This window comes from Pezoporus flaviventris, unplaced genomic scaffold (genome assembly GCF_033815535.1).
Source record: "Pezoporus flaviventris isolate CSIRO_AGI_PZ_B2104156 unplaced genomic scaffold, CSIRO_AGI_Pfla_v1 ptg000017l, whole genome shotgun sequence".
In the NCBI taxonomy this organism is placed as follows: Eukaryota; Metazoa; Chordata; class Aves; order Psittaciformes; family Psittacidae; genus Pezoporus; species Pezoporus flaviventris.
Window position 1 is genome coordinate 1,298,182 of NW_026892565.1, and position 20,355 is coordinate 1,318,536.

General features: G+C 45.3%; 1 protein-coding gene across 1 annotated transcript; it reads right to left on the reverse strand.

Moving 5' to 3' along the window:
- Positions 1-346: 346 nt before the first annotated feature.
- On the reverse strand, positions 347-19,975 carry TSPAN2 (tetraspanin 2). Its single transcript, XM_061454968.1, has 8 exons — positions 19,813-19,975; positions 18,181-18,283; positions 5,621-5,718; positions 5,121-5,195; positions 4,491-4,592; positions 3,285-3,359; positions 2,522-2,605; positions 347-703 (listed from the first exon to the last, which is right to left on the reverse strand). Exons 1-8 carry the CDS (start codon positions 19,879-19,881, stop codon positions 638-640), a joined length of 672 nt encoding a protein of 223 aa, XP_061310952.1. The 5' UTR covers positions 19,882-19,975; the 3' UTR covers positions 347-637.
- Positions 19,976-20,355: the final 380 nt, after the last annotated feature.

Below are 20,355 nucleotides of genomic sequence, written 5' to 3' on the forward strand. Positions count from 1 at the left end.
GGTCTCCTCACATGAATTTGAGTTTGCTGGAGCAGGCCTTTAGGCATTAGATTTGTTTTAATAAAGTCCAATTTTATTAATTCTACTCTGTGAGGCTTTGAAAAGAACTATTACAAAATAGATCCTAGATCTCCCTTTTTAAAGTGGCATTTGTTCCTCTGCTAACCCTTGGCAAATGGGCTGGATATGAAGGGTTCCAAGCACTGTGTGTATGTGGGGTGTGCACGCTCTTGCATAGTGAGGCTCTGGAAGACTGCCTGCAAACATGCACACACAGCACAGTCGATTTGCACATACATACCTAGACAGGTACCTACTCATGCACATATGTAGAGAGATATGCATATGCTTACACCATGTCTATTGATGTGTAAACTCTTAATTGCACATATACAAACATTAACAATTAGTCATAGATGCACCTTTGCTTTTCTTCATTACAAAGTACATTTAAAACCCCTTTTTTGTTCACTTCTGTTTTACTGTAACTAATACAATCCACCTGCTCCTCTAATGGGATATTTACCCTCATTATGTTAAAACACTGATTAAAATGTATTACAATTATTAAATTGGGTAGAACACTTCTTGTAAGCTTAGTCTGGAACTCCTGGGACACAGTTGTGCAGTGACAGTTTTAGATCATGTCTCTTGTGTTACGGATCGCACAGCACAGAACCATGCTGAATATCATGCCAAAGATCTAGAAGAGAAGGGATGTGATTTAGGAATCTACTTACAACACAGTTATAAAATAGTCTGCATATCAGAGCAATCGGAAGGTTGTAACTGCAGAGTAGCAGGTGGCTGCTTCCATCTACAAACCCCAAGACATCATACAGTTAACATCAAAGAGATTTCACTGATACTCAAAGCCAAGATTTTATCGGTGTTCTTTGTCCTAAATGTTAATGCCAGCAGAACAGCCCCAAACATTAATGTTATTAACATAAATTTCACTGTGACTATTGCTGTTATGCCTGGAATTGCTTCAAAAGGTTCTGAATTTCAGAATGCTTAACATGGAATATTGTATACATATTTGAGCAAGAGCAGAGGATGATTCCAGAGGAACCAGGTCTGGTGCTGAGCATTGTGGTTTTGCAGAGAAAGCCAAGCTCTTAACAGTTATGAATGACTCAAGACCAAGGCTCTACAGTAAATATAAAACTATCCATGTTAGGGAGCTGGGTAACTAGAGGGAATGTCAAAGAACAGTGAGTGTTGCCAGAGTCTCCAGAAATTGCTTTTTTGCTACAGTTTTAGCAGCTACCTCCTGAAGCTTCATTGCTAATGACTGAAGGTGAGCAGTACTATTGGGCAGTTACACCACTGAGTTCATATCCCCTCCCCACACACCTCCCTAATGAAGAAGGAGGCATCTCACCCTGCTCTTGAAGTGTCAGAAACAAGCACAAAAAAAGTGTCCAGACATGCTTCTGCTGCTGAAGGGGTTATCATTCCATAACTTCTGCTTTAGCTGAGGTGGGAAGCCATAGAAGAGAGATTCATATTTCTAGTGCTTGGTGAGCAATGAGGTTACCGAAACTCTGTGTTGCTTTGCTGTATTTTTGAGTGTGCATTCACATTTTGTACAAATCACAGGATTGTTTCATCCCCCTTCCCCATGCCATGGTTTCTTTCACTTGCATAAAACCTTCATCTGCTTTTAAGTGTCCATGTAAGTCCAGGAACCTCCTGCTCACCAAAGCAGCTAAAGGTGTATTTCTTTACTCATGCTCTGGTTCCTCAAGCTGCTTCAGGCTACTGCTGGTTTCTGGGCCTGAAGGAAGTCATGGCACAAGCGCTGGAAAGGCCTGTTTGAGAGACTGCCCGACCTGGCACATCCTTGCGGCAGGGTGACATCTATTGGTCACAGCTCTGTGGTGGAGGAGCAGACCTTGAGAATACAATACATGCTTGGGAGAGAAGGTGGACTGTAAGGGAAGTTATTGATGCTTTGACACAGTTTGGTGAAACAGCTTCTGTAACTAGAAGGAGGTTTAGGAAAGAAATGCTGCAGTGTTCCTTTATCAAAATACCTACTGAGTGCTGAGTCTGTGACCTAGGAGAACTGTTATTAACTATCCTTTGCACTGAACCAATGCTAGAGCCAGCAGTTTCCTGGAAAGCCATTTCTGTGCAAAAGTTAGGCACTCTATTCTTTATGAAATCTAAGGAATGGATCCTTAAAGGGCCTAAAGCGTCAGTCCGTAGTTGTTGCAGAATAGATTAAATCCTGCTACAGCCTTTTGATTTTCAGTTTGGTTCATGGGCACTGCCATTAGATAGTTGGGACCCTGTCTAAGGGCACAAAATGAACTACTAAAACAAAGTTAGGCAAGTCTGCTTGCACCAATGTGGACAGTTCCCAGAGAGAAGATATACTGAAAGTGATAGGAATAGCTTCACCTTTGAGGAATCTTGCCAGTTGCCGTAAGACCTTCCACAAAGCTTTGAGGAAGAGACAGGGTACTGGGCTCAGATAGAGATTTGAGAATGAGAAGATGGATTTACTCACTGTGATGCCAGCAATTGCAATTCCAACAATTCCGACTAAATGCAGATTAGCATCAATTACTTTCTGGATCTCAACCAGGCAGCTCTGTTAAAAAAAACATGGAAAGATCTTTATTCCTAGAAAAATATACTCCAAGCAGCTCTAAACAACAGATATTAGGAAAAATATTACTGCAGACACTGTATTAATTCTTCCATCTGTGTCTTGTGTTTTGTAGGACAATTTTCCCAGTGTATTCCCTTTTCTAGTGAGACATCTCTTCCCTGTACCAGCTGACACAGACAAGTCGTCTTCTGGTTTTCCTTAAATTTAAAACCCTTTCTATAATGGGCCATGCCAAATCAGGAAGTTTGGCCCTTCAGCTCAACATTGCACTCACAAGCAGATTCCACCCAAGACAGAACTAACTATCCTTCTTAAGACCAACAAAGTTCCTAGTCAGGAACCTCCTTGCAGGCAGCCTTCACAGGGCTTTACATTTAGGACTGCTGTTCTACTACATCCCTCCCACTTTTCAGATGATGTAATATTGTCTCAGCTACCATGGGATACTGTAAGAAGGCCTCAGCAATGAGGGCTGGGTATGTTCAGTACAACTTCCATCTTATTTCTGCCTCCATTCTGCTCTATTTCATATGGAATTTCATGCTGGCACTTGTAAAAAGGAAGTTCTTCCTTTCTTTTACTTATAGAATATCTTCAATTTTACTAAACAATTGACATAAATAAAGTGATTATATCAACCAGAACAGAGGATACTTGCCTTTGGCAGCTGGATGTTCTCTGGGCAGGGTAGTCCCATTTGTTGTTCTATACCATCTTTACCACAACATTGGAGCTAAATGAGGGAGAGATGAAGGATCAAGGAAGGAGAAAGCACAGACTGGTTTCATACTGAAGGTGAGACAATAGATAACAACAAACAATACAGAACAAGTAATAAATAAATTCCCTATATTAATTGCCACTTCCAACTCAAAAATCGGTTTCAGTTGTCTGAAGCCATAGCAAACAAACAGATTTGTATTAACAACAACTTCCAGGTAGGGTTTTTATTACAGATCTCTGAGCAAACTTGTGGATTTGGGAAAGCAGCTCCCTGGCTTATAGGAAAACAGGAGTTGTTAAAGGGAGAAAGCAGAAAGTTCAAATAGCACATGCAGAATTATGTGCAACACACAGAAGCTGCAGCAGAGAATGCCAGAATCTAGTTCTGACAAAACATAGTTGGGTTTGGAGACGGTAATAAATCAGAGTGTTCAGAGGGTTTGTTTTTCCTGTTTGCCTATCTCCCACAAAATGCTTGGAATTCTTTCTTGGGTCAGAAATAACAACTATGGGAGAAGGACAAGAGGGTCTGAGGTTGTGAAATGTTTGTTCTAAAGAACGTGGGAATGCTGCAAGGAGAAACAAAGCTTGGGCTTTATCTCTGCGGGAGGCAGTGTAGATACAGGGTGGACACAAACAAGATTCAGGAAGTTGCAGGTTCCAGTTCTGATTCACACACTAACTTATTGGGTGGCCTGAACTGAGCCACCCACGTGCTTTTGCTTCTTTACCTACTTGGTTCAGTCAGTGACAGGATCTGCCACACTGGAGGTCCTAGGACATGGGTCAGTTTTCTCTCTGACAAATGCAGAGAGATTCAGACCTTTATCTCCCTCTACATTTGTGAGTATTTCTTCCTGGATTTTAATATCCAGAAGGGCCATAAGAGTTGTATCTTCTGCACAACACGGTCCAGAAGCATCAGCTGAAGTTTAAAAGCCTGGCCATTTTCACTTTCAGAGGTAGGGATCACTTTAGAATTCTGACAGAGCCATTAGGAAACCAGGTTGTGAGCCTCTTGATCCATCCTAAGTAACACTCAGTTCTGTTCTTTCATACCTCAGTGGGAGGCATTCTGAATTTAAAAGGTAATGTGACGGTAGAGAAGCAACGTAAGGTATTAAAGTTGAGGACTACTCACAGCCATGTGTAAGTGATAGATAGTCCTGTTGACCTTCCCCCCCGGATTTTTCATATAGTCATCATAAATGTCTTCATAGATCTTCTGGGCTTCCTGTATTGCCTGTAGAAATCAAACTTTCCATGTGAGTTACCTGCAATCCACTGCAGACTTCAGGTGTGTCATCAGCCTCCAGAGCAGAAAATGATGCCTGGTAAACTGAGGTACCGGGATTGGAAAGACAGGAGGTTTTGTGGCCTGATGGCATTCAGAGGCACTCTGCATGGGTCAGAATTTACATCTGCTGTATTCTATGTTTTGGTTAAACACTGTTAGTTGGAGAAGTTCACTGCTTGAATCTCTGCCCTTTTCCTAAGCAATGCCCTCTTATCATACAGATCTACTTGATGTTCCTGGTGGATGTGAGGTTGAATGACACCTGCAGATTTTCTTTTGGAGGGGGGGGAAGGAATGCATCCCATTTTGGACTGGTGATAACACAAACTCTCACTGACTCCACATAAGAAAGTCAGAGTCTTCCTGGGAAAAGTCTCTGGAAAGATTTGCAATGTAAGAGCCAGACTGTAGGTCACTGCATGCCAGAGTCTTGTAAGTACCCATTCATTACGTTAGAAGTTTCTTGCTACTTACCACTTTCTTGCCTATAAAGGCAAACACTCCAGCAGTGATCTCGGCTGCAAATATCACCAACAAGCAAGCAAAGAACTGCAGATGAAGAAGAGAATCTTACATTATTAAACATTGCACGATACTGCTTTACATGCACTGCCAGTCAGTCCCTCATCCAGGCCTGAGCCTCAAGAAGCTCACACAGTAACCAAAAGGAAGCTGGTAGCAGGGGCAGTAACAAAGAGTCAGGTCAGATTTCTTGTTATATGCGAACTAAGGTGGAAGTGGCAGAGATGTGGCTCAGTTGGTAGCTTCAGAAAAGCCAGAAGGAAATTCCAGCATGTCATATGAGACAAGCAATGGAATTTCTTCATGTATGGAATCTCTGCAATAGCTAGATCAGCCAGTGAAAAGACTGAAGGCATTCCAGGTCTGGGACAATAAATATTTTCCCACTAGTGACACATATGCTTTGGGATTATCTTGCTGTGCAGCCCAGGCCCTTGAAACCTTTTACTTACTGCTCCAAGTAAGCACTGAGACTCCCGCGCTGCTCCACAGCACCCAAAAAATCCAACTGTGGTCATGAGAGCTCCGGCTCCCACCAGCACATAGAGTCCTGTGGAAAACCAGAGTCAGTGGAGGATTTAAGGTTTCACTTCCCAAAGGCTGCTACCTCTTTTGTGAAAACCACACATTTGTACGTAACAATGGTCTCTGGCTCTCACAAAGAGCATCTGTACCACAGGAAACTTTTGCCATAAAACCCCAATGATTTCTTCAGAATACTTGGGGAATTTCAGGAAGATGAATGAGAAGACTCCTGCCTCCCAAGTTTCCTGTCCCAAGAGCAGCTCAGTCCAGGAGGAGCAGACACCACAGCATCCAGAAGCACCTTACAACTCTTCAGGGAGGAAAATAAGGAAAAAATCCCCTCCACATTGCTAAAGGGCTTATTTCTGTGAAACCTGGAGATGCAAATGTGCTCTGCTGCTGTGTAGGAGCAGAACTTGAAAAGCTACCTGGCAGTTATGCTCTATCCATTGCCTGGCAGCACATAACAAAGGACTTTTGAAGACCTTTGGGCAAGGGTCCAGGCAGTACAGTGTGATGTTCCTCTGGAATCAATGCTTTAGCTGATTGCTATTAGAAAGAATGGGGAAAAACATTGAAAGCTGTTAGAAGTTAATGAAACAAGAAATTTGCACCCTCTGGTGAACTGAGTGACAAGGAACAGCCTGGGAAGGGTGGGGTGTGGTGGTCATAAGCTCAGCAATAGTCCTGAGCTTGGTCACTGTAGAGAATAGAAGCTTGTCTACAGTGATTTGGAGTGTGGCACCTTCCTTTATGAGCAGTAGCTGCTTTATTGCCTGCTGCGTAGGCATGATCCAGCATCTTTACTCTTTTTCCTCCAGCATACCAGGGCCAGTGTTAGAATGAGAGAGGAGCAGCTTTTAAAGGTTCATGTTATCAATGTATTATGATCAGAAGACTTGGAGACATGGGTCAGTGGTGGCCTTGGCAGTGCTGGGGAACGGTTGGACTTCAGCTTAAAGGTCTTTTCCAAGCTGACTGATTCTATGGTTCTGTGATTCAGTTCCCTCATGCCTCATGCTGAGGGGCCAGTGGAGCTCCAGGCTGTGCACACTAGAGGGCACAATGAGCCTTCCTCCCGGCTTTCACTACCAAACTTGTGAGGAAACTTTTAGTCCCCTCAGTTACCAACTTAAACATTGTTTTACAATCTGACCCAGATCTTTAGGGTTAACAGAGCTGCTGGCATTTACTATCAGCAGCCCTTGTGTAACCTACACGAGAAAGCCCTACAAATGACAATGTGCAGTAGTTGTTAGGAAAATGAAACCCCAAACAAAAGAGTCAGTACATGAGTACAGAGCATCCCTCTCTGCCACACAGCTGCAGCCTGCTTGGAGAAGACAAACTCCTGCCTGCTGCCCATTCAGTGCCACATCACAGTCCAGTGACTGGCTATCAGCCAGATATTGATCCCAGCTATCGTGATCCTTCTCCTCCCTCCATCCTTCTTGCCCTGGTACCTTTCCTGTGCCCAAGGATTGCTGTGAGGACACAAGTTCTGCTAAACAGCACTAAACTGGTTATCATTAATATGGCTTTCCAGGTCTGGGATGGGATATGTGGGATTTGCTGCTTGCTGAATGTTCTGGCAGTTCATATTCTGTATTTTCTAGATTTTTAATATTCAGCATCTTGTGACTTATCAGGACTAAGCTAATAATTGTACACACATTACAACACAGTGGGTTTTACTGAAGGAGGGGTATACAAAATATATATGGCTCAGGAGAGAAAGGTCAGCGCCTCGTGGAAGAAGGACTGGAAAAGACAAAACCTCCTTGGAGGTGCAGAACCTTCTGTTGAGCTGCCAAACACCAAAACTGCCATTTCCTGAGATCTCCACGGCAATAAACAGAGTGTAACTACAAAGATGTTTCCTGGACCTTTTTCTGTGTATCCCTCCCTACTCCAGTCCCTGTAGTCACTTATCAGGCACCTCAGCCGAGAGACTTTCGATTAAGGCTGGGAAGAAGTCTTCCCCTGGGTTTTTGGTGCTTGCAGATAGCAAAGGGGTGAGACCACTCTCAGGAATTTGGATTTGCTTTTGTCTGAGGAACAGCCTGAACATTTCCCTCGCATGACTCACGCCACCTCCGGCAGAGCTTCCCTTTTAAGGTGTGTTACAGGAAGGCCTCACAGCACTCACTAAACAAAGCTGAGCCCCCTCGAGTCCGGCCTTACAGCTGAGCCAGACAGGAGCTTCAGAGCACCTTCTTCCACCCTCTGTTCAGGAGAGTTCCTTCCAGACCTTGCCCTCTCTCAGCCTGCGGCTGGTAGCTGCTGATCCTCAGAGAGCTATTTCTTCAGATTTGTGTCATTCTTATTTTTCCACCTAGATGTTTTTACTTGTCTGTAATATAGACACACATGTAATCTTTCACACAGGAATGAGGCACTTGGAGAGTAGCTTGAAAGAAATCCATGGGGACTCAGCTTGCACTGCGTGGTTTCCTGGCACCCACATCCAGGTATCTTCAAGTGGAAGATGCTTTCCAGGGAGGGTATCAAAGCAATAGGTTCAAAACCAACCTAGAGGTTGTAAGTATATAATGTAGGGACTTATATTTCTTTTCCTAGTGGGCTATATGCAGCAAGGTAGGCACGATCACCTCAAATTCTTAATAGGAATAGATCTAAGCTGAAAAGTGAGACTCTGGAAAAGAAAGGGTGGCAATATATGGCACCCCTTAGAACCACAGTCTTCCCTAGTGCCATCATGCACTGACAGCCATCAAGTTAGCGCAGTCAGGATCAGCAAAGCAGACAAATCCAGGAATCACTGGGCAGTAGTGTCATTTCTCAGAAGTATCTGAGCTTCACTACAGCCCATTCCTTTCCAAAAAGCAGGATGGAAAGCAAAGCCTTAATCAGCTTCTATTCATAAGTGCTTCCATTGTAAAACACAAAGCCTTGGCATAACCTCCAATCTGGCATGTAAAGCACAGCAGAGAAACAGAAAAGGCAGTTTATAGGCACAAAATGGAACATATTTTGCAGCTAGAAACTCTGACGCATAAGAAGTTACCACAAAGCTCAGCAAGGCCAAAAGAAGCATGCAAGTGGGGTTGAGGTGAATGGGAAGTGTTGAGAAGACTCTGTAGCTGCAGCTTTTTGTGCAGCAGAAGTAAAAAAGTATGAGGTAGAAAGGAAGCAAAGGTTTGTGGCCTGTGTGAAATGTTCTCTCACCTCTTCTCGCCTCTGTTCATTTCCTGAGGCTTAATTTTGTCACTCAGATCTGTGCCTCCTAATGAAGAGTTTGATAACAACCTAGTCTTTGAGTTCAGTGGCAGCATACAGCCTGCACAGGAGCAGACAACAGAGGAAGAGGGGATCCTGAGGACAGGCACGCTGCTACATCACTAAAAGGGGCAGAAAACAGCCATGTATGTGATTGCGCGCAGCTCAGAACTATATTGCAGCTGTGTGCAGGACACACAAAGCAGGTCACTGCCAGTCCCTAAGTGCAGAAGGGTAGAGAGGCCTGTGCAAAATGCAATAGAAAATCAGTTGATGGAGCAGATGCAGCCAGGACACTGCTGACTCTGAGGGGTACTGGAGGAAATACGGGCTGCTTTGTAAAGACAAGAGAATGAACAGCTGGATGTCATAGCGCTGGCATATTTTTGGCCAGAGCCTATTCTCTTGACCTCTTTTGTGGGGCAGTACTCTGGTTTTGGGATGGTGGGTTGGTTTTTGGTATTTTAGCTGTGCTAAAACACACCCTAATCACACACGTTTTTATAAGCTGTGAAGGAAACTAACACTTGTACTTTTAGCAGTAAGCCAAGTGAAGGACATCTAATAACAGATTGATTTCCTTTCTGGCTAAAAAGCAGAAAGTGTAAGAGGGGAGGCCCATACTTCAGCAAAGAACAGATTTGGAAAGCAGCAAAGCAGCAGCTTTGCCATATACTTGATTTTTTTTTTTTTTTTTTTTTAATTCATCCCATGGGGAAAATCATTATTTGCTGAAAGGAAAATGTAACATGGGGGTATTCCCTGTGAAAATCCCAATGGGAGGAATTCCCATTTTCTAGCAGGCTTTGCAATTACCAGGGAAATGAACAAGTTACATGGTGATCTCAGAGCAACCTCTGGCTCCCAGTAGTGAAGAATGGCAAATCCACAACTCGGAGGAGATCTCTAGGTGGTCATCTGTGATCATGGCACAGAGTTCTTCCATAAGATACTGTTTCTTCTGGATATGGTACACAGATCCTATTGGGGCTGTACTCAGACAGTGGATCTGCAAGTGTGAAGAAGCACCTCTCAGGAAGATTAAAGGATTCTGTGTGCCATTTCTGTATCAACAAAACCTTTGTGACTCGCAGTGAATACAGAATTCCACCATTTTTAGACTAGGTATAAGAGAAGGATGGGATTTTATAGCTGCTGTCTGCAATATGTCTTTATATGTATCAAAAGTGAGGGAGGGATCAGCCTCATCTTTAGAGTAATATCAATTCAAGACTGTTCTTTGTACCTGAGAGCAATGAAAAGGGAATGTGCAAATTTCTGCAAAATTAATCTGAAAGGAAATGCCACCAGTTCTTTAGTCTGTTACGTGGTGCTTGGACAGAGTAACAACTGTCCTTAGGTCCAGGGTCCCCCTGTGCTCCTGTTGTAGAGCCTCGTGCTAGGCAGAGCTGTGCACTGCCAGTGCTTGAAAAGAAAGGAAACGCCACAGCACAAACCAGGAAGGTAGGAACCTACTAATATGCACATTAAAACCACTGCTGTTGCAGACAGTGCAGGAACCATCACCACCACCACCTAGGCTGGTAGAGATCTGATTTCAGAGTCTGGAGTAAACCCTCTCCCAGTGGTTTGGTTTTTCTTTCTTTTTCTTCCAAAATCTTACTGATGGCTTTGAGATTAAAAATCTCTGTCTATAGCCTACCTCAAAGAGCAGGAGCAGACATACACTGTCTCCCTGTCTGGTTCACATGGTTTTCTTGTTTACCTGGCTGCTGTGCTCACTTTCCATTCTAAATAATTCTGCTTTTCCTTTTCTGGGCTGAGTAACTAACACCAAACAAGCTGCCAACTCTTCATACTCCTCTGAGACAACAGGCAGCTCTGTTCTTGCTATAAGGGATGCAGAGGCAGTGATTTCAGGAGCCCCAGAATGCAGCCATGATTGAAGAGGTTTTCCTGAGGTTGTATGTGCATTACAGCCCAGGAGAGAGATGTGATCCTCCACAGAGGGACTGAGGCTCTCAAGGACCAAGGACCCAGTAGTGCAAATGCGTTACTGGAAAAGCTGAGAAGCACATGTAGGAGCTGGATGTAACAGGCCAGACAGCACAGCTGTGTATGCACATAGTAGCAAAGCTGGTTTCTGAAACAGGCTTATTACTAGAGATTACCATGTCTGTACTAAGGGATTTTTAGTATATTTATCCATAAAATAGATTTGTAAAACTGGAGAAGAGAGGCAGTATTCTGAAGGCAGGTAAATGTCTCGAGAATTGGAACTTACTAATTTGAGCATAATGCACAGACATAGATGTCTTGTGTGAATTCAACAGGTATTTTGGGTTTAATCTTCCTGGAGCCACAAAAGCATTACAGACTGGTTTGTCAATACCTACTTCACCCAATACTAAGCTCATTGAAGTCAGCTGTAACCAACATTCCTGTACTAGGTGGATCTGCTCTATCAGAATCCTGTGGCAACGGAATACTGTGAACACTGTGAAAACCTTCCTACTCTGGAAAGTTATTCATAGTGCACAGTACGATAATCTGGTGAAACTTCTTAGCACTCTCTGGTTTTATTTCATCCTTTTTGACCAGATACAGCACTCAAAGACACTGAGTGCATTAGAAAGTTACACAATGACATTACAGTTTTTCAGTTGGATTCTCATTTATTAAGAACTTCTGACATTTTATCTGCTTTTGACTGCAGCTGAAGGTACTTTTGTCAAGAGTAACTGACAGTCTAAGGTCATGTTCCTGGGTGGCTACAGTTAATGCAAAGTCTGACAGTGTTTTATACTGCTTAGATTATCTGTTATCATTTGTGCCACACTGCTTTATTGATCCAGTGTTTCATCTGGCTTTTTAATACTCAGTCATTTGGTATTCTACGATCCTCTCTAGATTAGGTCACCCTGAATAATTCTGCATGCGAATATGTTTCCATGCAGACATCAGCAATTACACAGTTCTAACACTTAAATGTACAGGCTCCAAACCAGAACACAAATGTGTTCTCCCCCTACAGCAGTAAAAGTTAGGACTTTGCAGAGAGCTGTCTTTACTCTCTCCACTGCAGATAAAGTGTTGGAACAGAACAAGCCAACTCTGTGAAGACCCTCTCTTTTGAACTAACGCATTGTGAAAAGGAGCTAAGGGCTTTAGTTTGTTGTTGCTGTTTCATTCTTTTCCAGCAGACAAAATGCTTTCCTCTTACTGGTTTCTGAGTGGACAGTTCCACTGTTTCCAGCTCTGTCAGAATGAAACACGACACAGGAGATTTCCATCCGTTATACTGGTTGGTATTTTTTCCTGGAAGCCACTTCAGAGCGTGGTATCTCAAGCACAGTTTGGCCTTTTGAATAGAGCATGTATGAAGAACAGAACATGTAATTGAGAAAGCCTGAGCATGAACTGGTAAATGCCCTATTCTGGCACTGTTCAGGGCCAGGTTGGACAGAGCCTTGGGCGACATGGTCTAGTGTGAGGTGTCCCTGCCACTGGCAGGGGGCTGGAACTGGATGATTTTAAGGTCCTTTCCAACCCTAACTACTCTGTGATTCTATGATTCCTGGAGTTTACTGTGCTGCTACAGCAAGAGGAAACACCTTGATGTCTTTTTACTTCACACAGAACCAGTGGCAGGTTTATCCCCAGTCACTGAGGTCACTTGCTACTGGTGGCTGTCTCTGGAAGAGCAGAAGTGTTGAGCCTGTGGTGCCACTCTGCAATGGGCAGTGTGACTGAAATGAGGTACAACTGCTTGGCCACTCACTGAGGTGGCTCACACAGTGAGCAGCATTCCCAGTGACTGGGCACCAGGGTGGCTGCCAGGTGTCTAGAGGCAGAAGAGGGTGCATCAAGAAGGAAGTGGCATAACTGTGAGTTCAACTGTTGCTGCTGTGTGGAACTGCAGAGCTTCTAGATAACTACACCCAGACCAGGGTGGGAGAAAGGTTTAACCAGGAGGGCAATTTAACAGGCAAAAAGCCTGCTCAATTATCATACTCAAGTGATAAGTCAGTCTTGGCATACTGCAAATATAAACCAGTCAACCCAAGATAGATGGACAGATTATTCCAGTAGAATCACAGACTGGTTTGAATTGGAAAGGACCTTAAAGCTCATGCAGCTCCAACCCCTGCCATGGCCAGGGACACCTTCCACTAGAGCAGCTTGCTCCAAGCCCGTGTCCAACCTGGCCTTGAACACTGCCAGGGATGGGGCAGCCTCAGCTTCTCTGGGCACCCTGTGCCAGCGCCTCGCCACCTTCCTTCAAGGGAAGGACTTCTTCCTTAAAGTCTCTCCTGTTTCAGTTTGAACCCATCACCCCTTGTCCTATCACTACAGTCCCCAATGAAGAGCTGCGCTCCAGAATTCTTGTAGGTCTCTTCAGATATTGGAAGCTACTCTGTCTCCATAGAGCTTTTCTTCTCTGGGCTGAACCATGGGCTTAAGTAACTTGTTTTATCAGACTACTAACTTTGTGCTGGCCTTGCCTTTCCTTTGCAGGTGGGTACTGATTCTTAGGAACTGACTGCCAGGTTTTACAATCCAGTGCAGGGACTGAGGACTTTTGAACAACTTTCATTTTGAGTAAGGGTGAGATTTTTTTGTGGGGTGGTGCTGTCATGTTTTTCAAGCAGAATTTCCGGTGCAGCCACTCGGAGCCACTATCAGCCTTTTCTAAACCACTCTTCCTCAATACAGAAGAGATCTGCACACAAGATGATAGGAAGAAAGACAAATTCATTGTTTAAGTCTTAAGTAAAGACTAAAAGCCTCTCTTAACACACATGATAGCAGGACCATTTGATGCTCCTCATCTCTACAGAGAGGGTGCTTTGCCAATGGTTCTCATTTTAAAGGCTGATAGAGTTTGAGGCTATGGAGTTGAGAGAAAACACTGTTGACAAAGGATATAGTGCTTGATTCCAAAATAAATGACTAGAACTATAACAAAATGAGGCACGGAAGCAGAGAATTGCTGTTTACGTGAATTTAACTGCTGGCCAACACGTTCCTGTTTGTATGGGCACCCACTGCTACGGAGAAAAACTACTAATATCCTTCAACTCCAGACATGACTTCATATCCTCAGGCATGTGCCTTCTAACTGTACCTTTCAAAGCCAGCATGATCACTCCTGCTCTTGTAGAGCCCCAGAGAAAGCCACAGCCACCCTGAAAGTTCTGCCCACAATTGTTTTGGCCCTGATGGATGCCTGGACCACAGGTTGGATCATGGAATGAAAGCAGAGAAGATGTAGCGAAGCAGAAAGTTTGTGCAGGAGAAGCAATACTTCCATGCTGGCAGTTACGAGTAAGAGCCATCCACATTTAGCGGCAGGACAAGGGGTGATGGGTTCAAACTGAAACAGGGGAAGTTCAGGTTAGATATAAGGAAGAAGCTCTTCCCTGTGAGGGTGCTGAGGCGCTGGCACAGGGTGCCCAGAGAAGCTGTGGCTGCCCCATCCCTGGCAGTGTTCAAGGCCAGGTTGGACACAGGGGCTTGGAGCAAGCTGCTCTAGTGGAAGGTGTCCCTGCCCATGGCAGGGGTTGGAGCTGGATGATCTTAAGGTCCTTTCCAACCCAACCCATTCTAGGATTCTGTGATTGATTCATTCACATTTGTCAGGTTTTGTTAGCATTCCTGAGGGGGCTTGTTGAGTACATACATTCCATTTTTATTGCTGCTGGCAGTGATGTGATCCTCTGCACTCCACTTATGAGGGATAGTTTGTCCTCCATTTTGCCCAAGGAACCAGAGCAGACTTTTCATCCACCAAAAGCAAAGAGGAAAAAAGGTGTCTTGAAGTAACCCTTATAAACCCCCGTGTTAGTTTTCATTGCACTCAGCAATGCTGACCTCTGGGGTTCACACAAACATCTCTCTTTTCCTTCTGATTGTTGCAAGCTTTCCTGCCCAGCAGAAAACTCGGCACAGTCTTGGCACAGGAGTCTTGAGAAGGATGAAGAAGCTGAGGGAATTCTTTTTTCCTACAGATCTTTTCTCCATTTGGTCAATAGTGTCACAGGCAGCTCAGATGAGGTAACTGCCCCTCTACTGACCTTTAAATGATCTTTTATTTTTCCTTTTATCTTTCTTCTTTAAGAGAGGAATGTATGAAATCCAGCAAAGCTGAACTGCCATAGAGTAGGAAAGCTGCATTTTTGCTTCACCACTTGAAGCACAGGCACAAAACATACTGTGAGGTGACGTGACACAGAAACATTGTGCAGTGGGAACTCAGAAACTTGGGGAGCTGCAGAGAGAGGATGGCCAATTTTAGGAAGCCACTCCAGTGTAAGATACATGTGGTAAAGTGAAGGAGGAGACTTTACGGGTCAGAGAGTTTCAAATCTAACCTTTAAAGTTGTAAGTTAAAAACCTGCAAGCTGCAGTGGGAAATATGGATCACCAAACACAAAATCACAAGCAGCAGATAGCTCAGAACACATATGTGTGCTTGACCTCAGCACTGCTGCCTCTGAGTTGTTCTCAAACCAACACAAACATTTCAGTGGCTGGAAAAGATGAACATGTCTGGTTGCCAAGTCAGAGCCCAAACTATTCCAGGGGGCAGACTGGGCTGGGCTGATGGTAAAGAACAAGGCTATTTAAGGAGACTCCTTCTGCCCTAATGGAAAATGCAAAGATATAATCAATTATTTTAAACTAAAACATTTCAGAACCAGGAATATAAACCCCATCACAAGGAAGCATGAGAGAGAAGCTGGTTAGACTCAGCTGGCAGCTCAGTGCAGGTACAAGAAGAGCAGAATGTGCTGCTCTTTAGAATCAAGAAAATGAGCTGTTTTCCACAAGATGCTGATTCTGGACAGTGCTTCAACCTACCAAGCAAACTCTGAATGCAGCTGCAGTGTTGTTCCAAGCACTGGCACAAAGCTGAGCTGAGCACAGTGTTATCGCAAGGCAGACACAAAGCAGGCAGTGGAACAGAGCTACAGGACTTGTTTTTAAATCTATTGCGATGTGTTTCTATCTCCAAGTCATATTGCTGATCTCTTTCTCCTGAAACCCTCTGGGCATCTGCTCCTTGTGTTCCATACTGAGAATTCCTATGCAAAAATTGGGCTCTCACCCAGAATGCATGTTACAGAGCAGACACATACAGCCAACTGAACACCACTCCTGTGAGAAGGGCCCAGTACACAATTGTCAGGGGACTTGGAGCTGAAATCTCACAGAGGGGTAAAGCCCTTGAGCATGATGATCAAGTGCAGCCTTGCCTGTTGCTAAAACCCACCCTTATGGAACTCATCACCATTCCTTTACCACTATCTTAGTCACAGATTGTTACCAGCCTCAGACTTGGGCTGCCCCATCAGAAGTCACAACATTTAATATGATCTGTAAAGAGTGAGGGCAGCAGAAGATGTTTTACTTTTCTTTAACAGGAATGCTCCCTGTAGTAGGCACGAAGCCCACTACAAAAAAGGGCCAACACTTTGCTTTAGCAGGTCAAAAGTTCAAGTTCAAAAGAATCTTCAACATTTAGGTCCTGTTCCTTATCAGTTCCTCTGCTAGCAGCTACGTATTACAACGTCCAGCTCTATAAATACATGTGACAGCCCCAAGAGTTGAGTGTTGCTGTATATGATGAAACTTTTACAAGAACATGCCCCAGGACTTCTCCAAATTAACTGCTCTGATCTGCTTTTGCAATTCCCATACAGGACTGAAGCAGATTAAATCTCGTAGAGATTTAAATACACAGGCACCAAATAACACTGTGTTACAGTCTGCGCTTGCAAAGCTGTGAAATGACCATGGTGCTTATTCACATCACAGGATCTATTATTTTCTGGCTTCTAACAAACCAACAGTACTTGATTTTGAAGGCCAGAACATCTTTCTGTCTTGTTGGATCTCCTGGGTCAAGAGTAAGTGGATGAGGCAGGGAAGAGCTCCAAGATAGAGCATAATAAATCCAATAGGTATAAACTGGACCTGGAAAGGAAGTTGATCTAATAGCAGCTCAGATGTAAGAGAAAACATAAATCATACTTCCTGGCTCTGTGTCAGTGGAGGTGCTACAGGGTAACCCTCAGGTCCCAATCAGATTTTCATCTGAATGGTCTTATTCAGCCTCATGAACTGAGGCTCATGAGGCTTCCACAAAACTTTACTGGGTGTAATGTTCTACCCATCTGTTCCACGGCACCATACAGGCAGCTCTGTGCCTCCAGCCTGGCTGCATATGTTAAAGAAGCTTGGGGCTAGAAGTATGGTGTGGCAGAGCCAAGGTCTCCTCCACTAAGGGAACTGGGGTATTTAAAGTCACTGCATAGCTCAGGCAGTGTTCCCAGGATGGGTAACTGACGGCTACAGGACTTCTGGGGTCATCTTCCATTCTTGGCACCCTGTCAGAGTGGTTTGATGGACAAGGAAGGACAGGGGATTCATTCACACTTGGCATTTGTAGATGGCAGAAATGTTTGTACCAACTGAGTGAGTCCATCCCCAGGTGTGAGACATTAAAACAGACAAAAGTGTGACTCTTCTGGTGTAAAGGCACGTTGCAATTGCCAGTGCACAGAGAAATACAGCTGCTGGCAGTCCTAGAAAGCTGCTATTTAAGGATGTCTGTAGCTATGGAACAGGGCTGGTGTTTCCAGAAAACCCACTGGAAATCCTTGGGAGAAAGAAGATTATCTTAAATGCCTAAAATTAGATATGACCAATACCAGTTCTGTAGCCTGGGGAGCTACTGATTTCTCTCCGGGCTGGACAAGCAGCCCTTGAGATGACTGAATACTGGGGGTGTATTTTTACTTCTCAGCTGTGGAAGGACTTGCTCTGATACTTGAAAGTGTCACTCAGGGCCCCTGTGTGCAGACGCAGGGAGAATGGCAAGCAAAAGCCTTCCTGCTGCACTGGTGGTAACAGCATTCAGAAGCTACAGTTGTTTCACTGGTTAGCAACTGCACAGAGAAGTCTGGAAGGATTTTTTGGTGAGCCCCATGTTCCAAGTCTCTGACCCATCTCAGCTTCTATTCCAACAGCACAATTCACTTAGGATCCGTGAGGGCTGGATCAGGTCTGAGAGAAGGGTTCACTTAGGCCTAAGGAAGTTGATGCCAAGCAAAGAAAGGATGAAAACCGTCATGCACATGACAGCACCAGAATGTCCAGTTTTGTGTAGTTCAGGCCAGGAATTGTTGGCCTTCATATAGTTCAGTGCATAAGGTATGTCACATGCTCTAGGATGAAACCAAGGCTAAAGTCTACTGTCATCACAAGCATTTTAACTTACCCATGAAGAAATACTCTGGAGACCTTTTGTCTGAAGCAATGTCTGCCATAACCCCACCAAATCGCAGCCACAGCCCAAAGGCAATAACAGCCAGTCCTGCCAGCTGGAAGAGAAACACAACCGTCAGTGTTTCAGGAAGGGTTGGCTGGAGAGCATTAAAGAGGTGTCACTGGTACCTTGTACTTTCTTGAAATCCCACAACTCAGGATTGCAGTCGGAAAATTCGGTGACAATGAATTCCTATTAGAGTGCAATGTACTTCTTTCTTTCAGCTCTTAACTGTAGTGGTGTTTGTGAACTTCCACTCTTCTTCCTGACTCTCAGAACTTTACTGTGTCCAGGCAGGAGGCCACACAGGGCCTCAGTCTGGACTCAAGATGCTGTTACTGTAGGAAAAGCACCTTATTGGGAAGTGCTGTGTGACCAGGAGTTAAGCCCTGTTTAACTGTGACGTACATCAAACTTTGATGATAGAAGTAACTTAATTGACTTCCATCCCTGGCAGTGTTCAAGGCCAGGTTGGACGGGGCTTGGAGCAACCTGCTCTAGCGGAAGGTGTCACTGCCCGTGGCAGGGGGGTGGAACTGGATGAGCCTTAAGGTCCCTTCAACCCAAACCATTCCATGGTGGTGATGATGATGATGATGGTGATGAATGCCCCCAGTCCAGCTGAGGAGATGGTTTCTCCCATCTCAATGAAAAGGCAGATAACACAGTACTTGTCACTTTTGTGAAACAACAACACAAAGCTTTGTCCTTCTCCTGACTTGCAGCTGCAGCTGGGCAACATCACTCTGCTCCTCCAGCTTGAGCACAGCAGCACTGTGTACCCGGAGCTCGCAGTGCTGTCACCAACAGTTGGTTTAACTGTGCTTCAAGCATAAAGGAGACAAAAGCCCAAAACTCTTTGCTCCAGAGAGGCTGAACGAGATTCTTTTGTGACTTTTTGAAAAACAGTAAATGGGAAAGAAAAAGACGTTTAAGAAGCTAACATTGGTGATTGTTACCCCTTCTGGAGGGGAGAACAGAGGATGAGGGAATGTGAAAGAAGGAAAGCAAGCTTGAATTCAGCAGTGCTATTAAAGGTGCAATGAGGGCAGAGTGGGCATAGCACTAAAGCTCTTGAGGGTTCAGCAGTAGACACTTTATTGCCCCATTAGTGTAGCTTTCAGCAAGATAAATGCAGTCTGATGCAAGGCTTAGGATGAGCTTGGGAAAGCAGTGGCTGTTGGCTTGCTATTTGAAATTACATTATTAAAGAGCATCCTGATGCTGTGGAGTATTCCACTGGAATACACAGTGTGGGAGGCTGGAAAACCTCTCACAGCCTCCCGTTGTTGGAAATGTTAATTCTGGTTGGGGAAATGGGCACTAAATTACCGGTTAGGAAAGGTGGTGGCTTTCCTCAGCAGTGGAAATACTCTTACAGCGAGTACATATTTCAACTGCAACCCTACGGAGCGAATAGAAGCCGAGGCAGAGAACTCGGGCAGCCCGTCCCGGGACCGGTCCCTGCCGCTGGCAGCCCCGCACCCGGCACCCCTCACCCCGCGCTCTCCCCCGGGCCCCGGCAGCGCCCGCAGCAGGTGCGGCGGCTCCTCCCGGCCCCGCTCGGCCCGGCCCGGCGCTCACCCAGAAGGTGGTGTTGAAGATGCACAGCAGGATCTTGATGCAGCGCATCCCCCCGCGCCCCGTGCCCATGGCGCGCGGCGGCTCCCGCAGCAGCTCCCGCAGCGGCTCGGCTCGGCCCGGCCCCGACTCGCGTCGCCGGCGGCTCCGCGCGGGGCGGGCAGCGGGGCGGTGCCGGGAGGCAGGTGCAGCGCGGGGCTCGGCGGGGGCGGACCCAGGGCTGCTTCTCCTGCCCTTCCCGGCCCTCCCCGCGGCTCCGGGTCTGCCAACCCGGCGGGGCTCCCATGGGGTCTGGCTGCTTCCCGGGCGGGGCTCGGCGGCTGCGGGGACACGGAGCAAACCCCGCGCGGGCTCAGTAAAATCCCTCTGTGCTTCCCGGGCGTGTGCTCGAGGCCAGGACTTTAGACCCTTAAATACTGAAGCTACCAGAATCCATACCCGCAGAGTTATGAGCAAGGTTGTGAATGTGATGGGTGAAGACAGGGTAGCAGGAAAAGGGCCACTCTCATTAGGACTGTTTTCACTCACACTCAAACTAACAGCCCC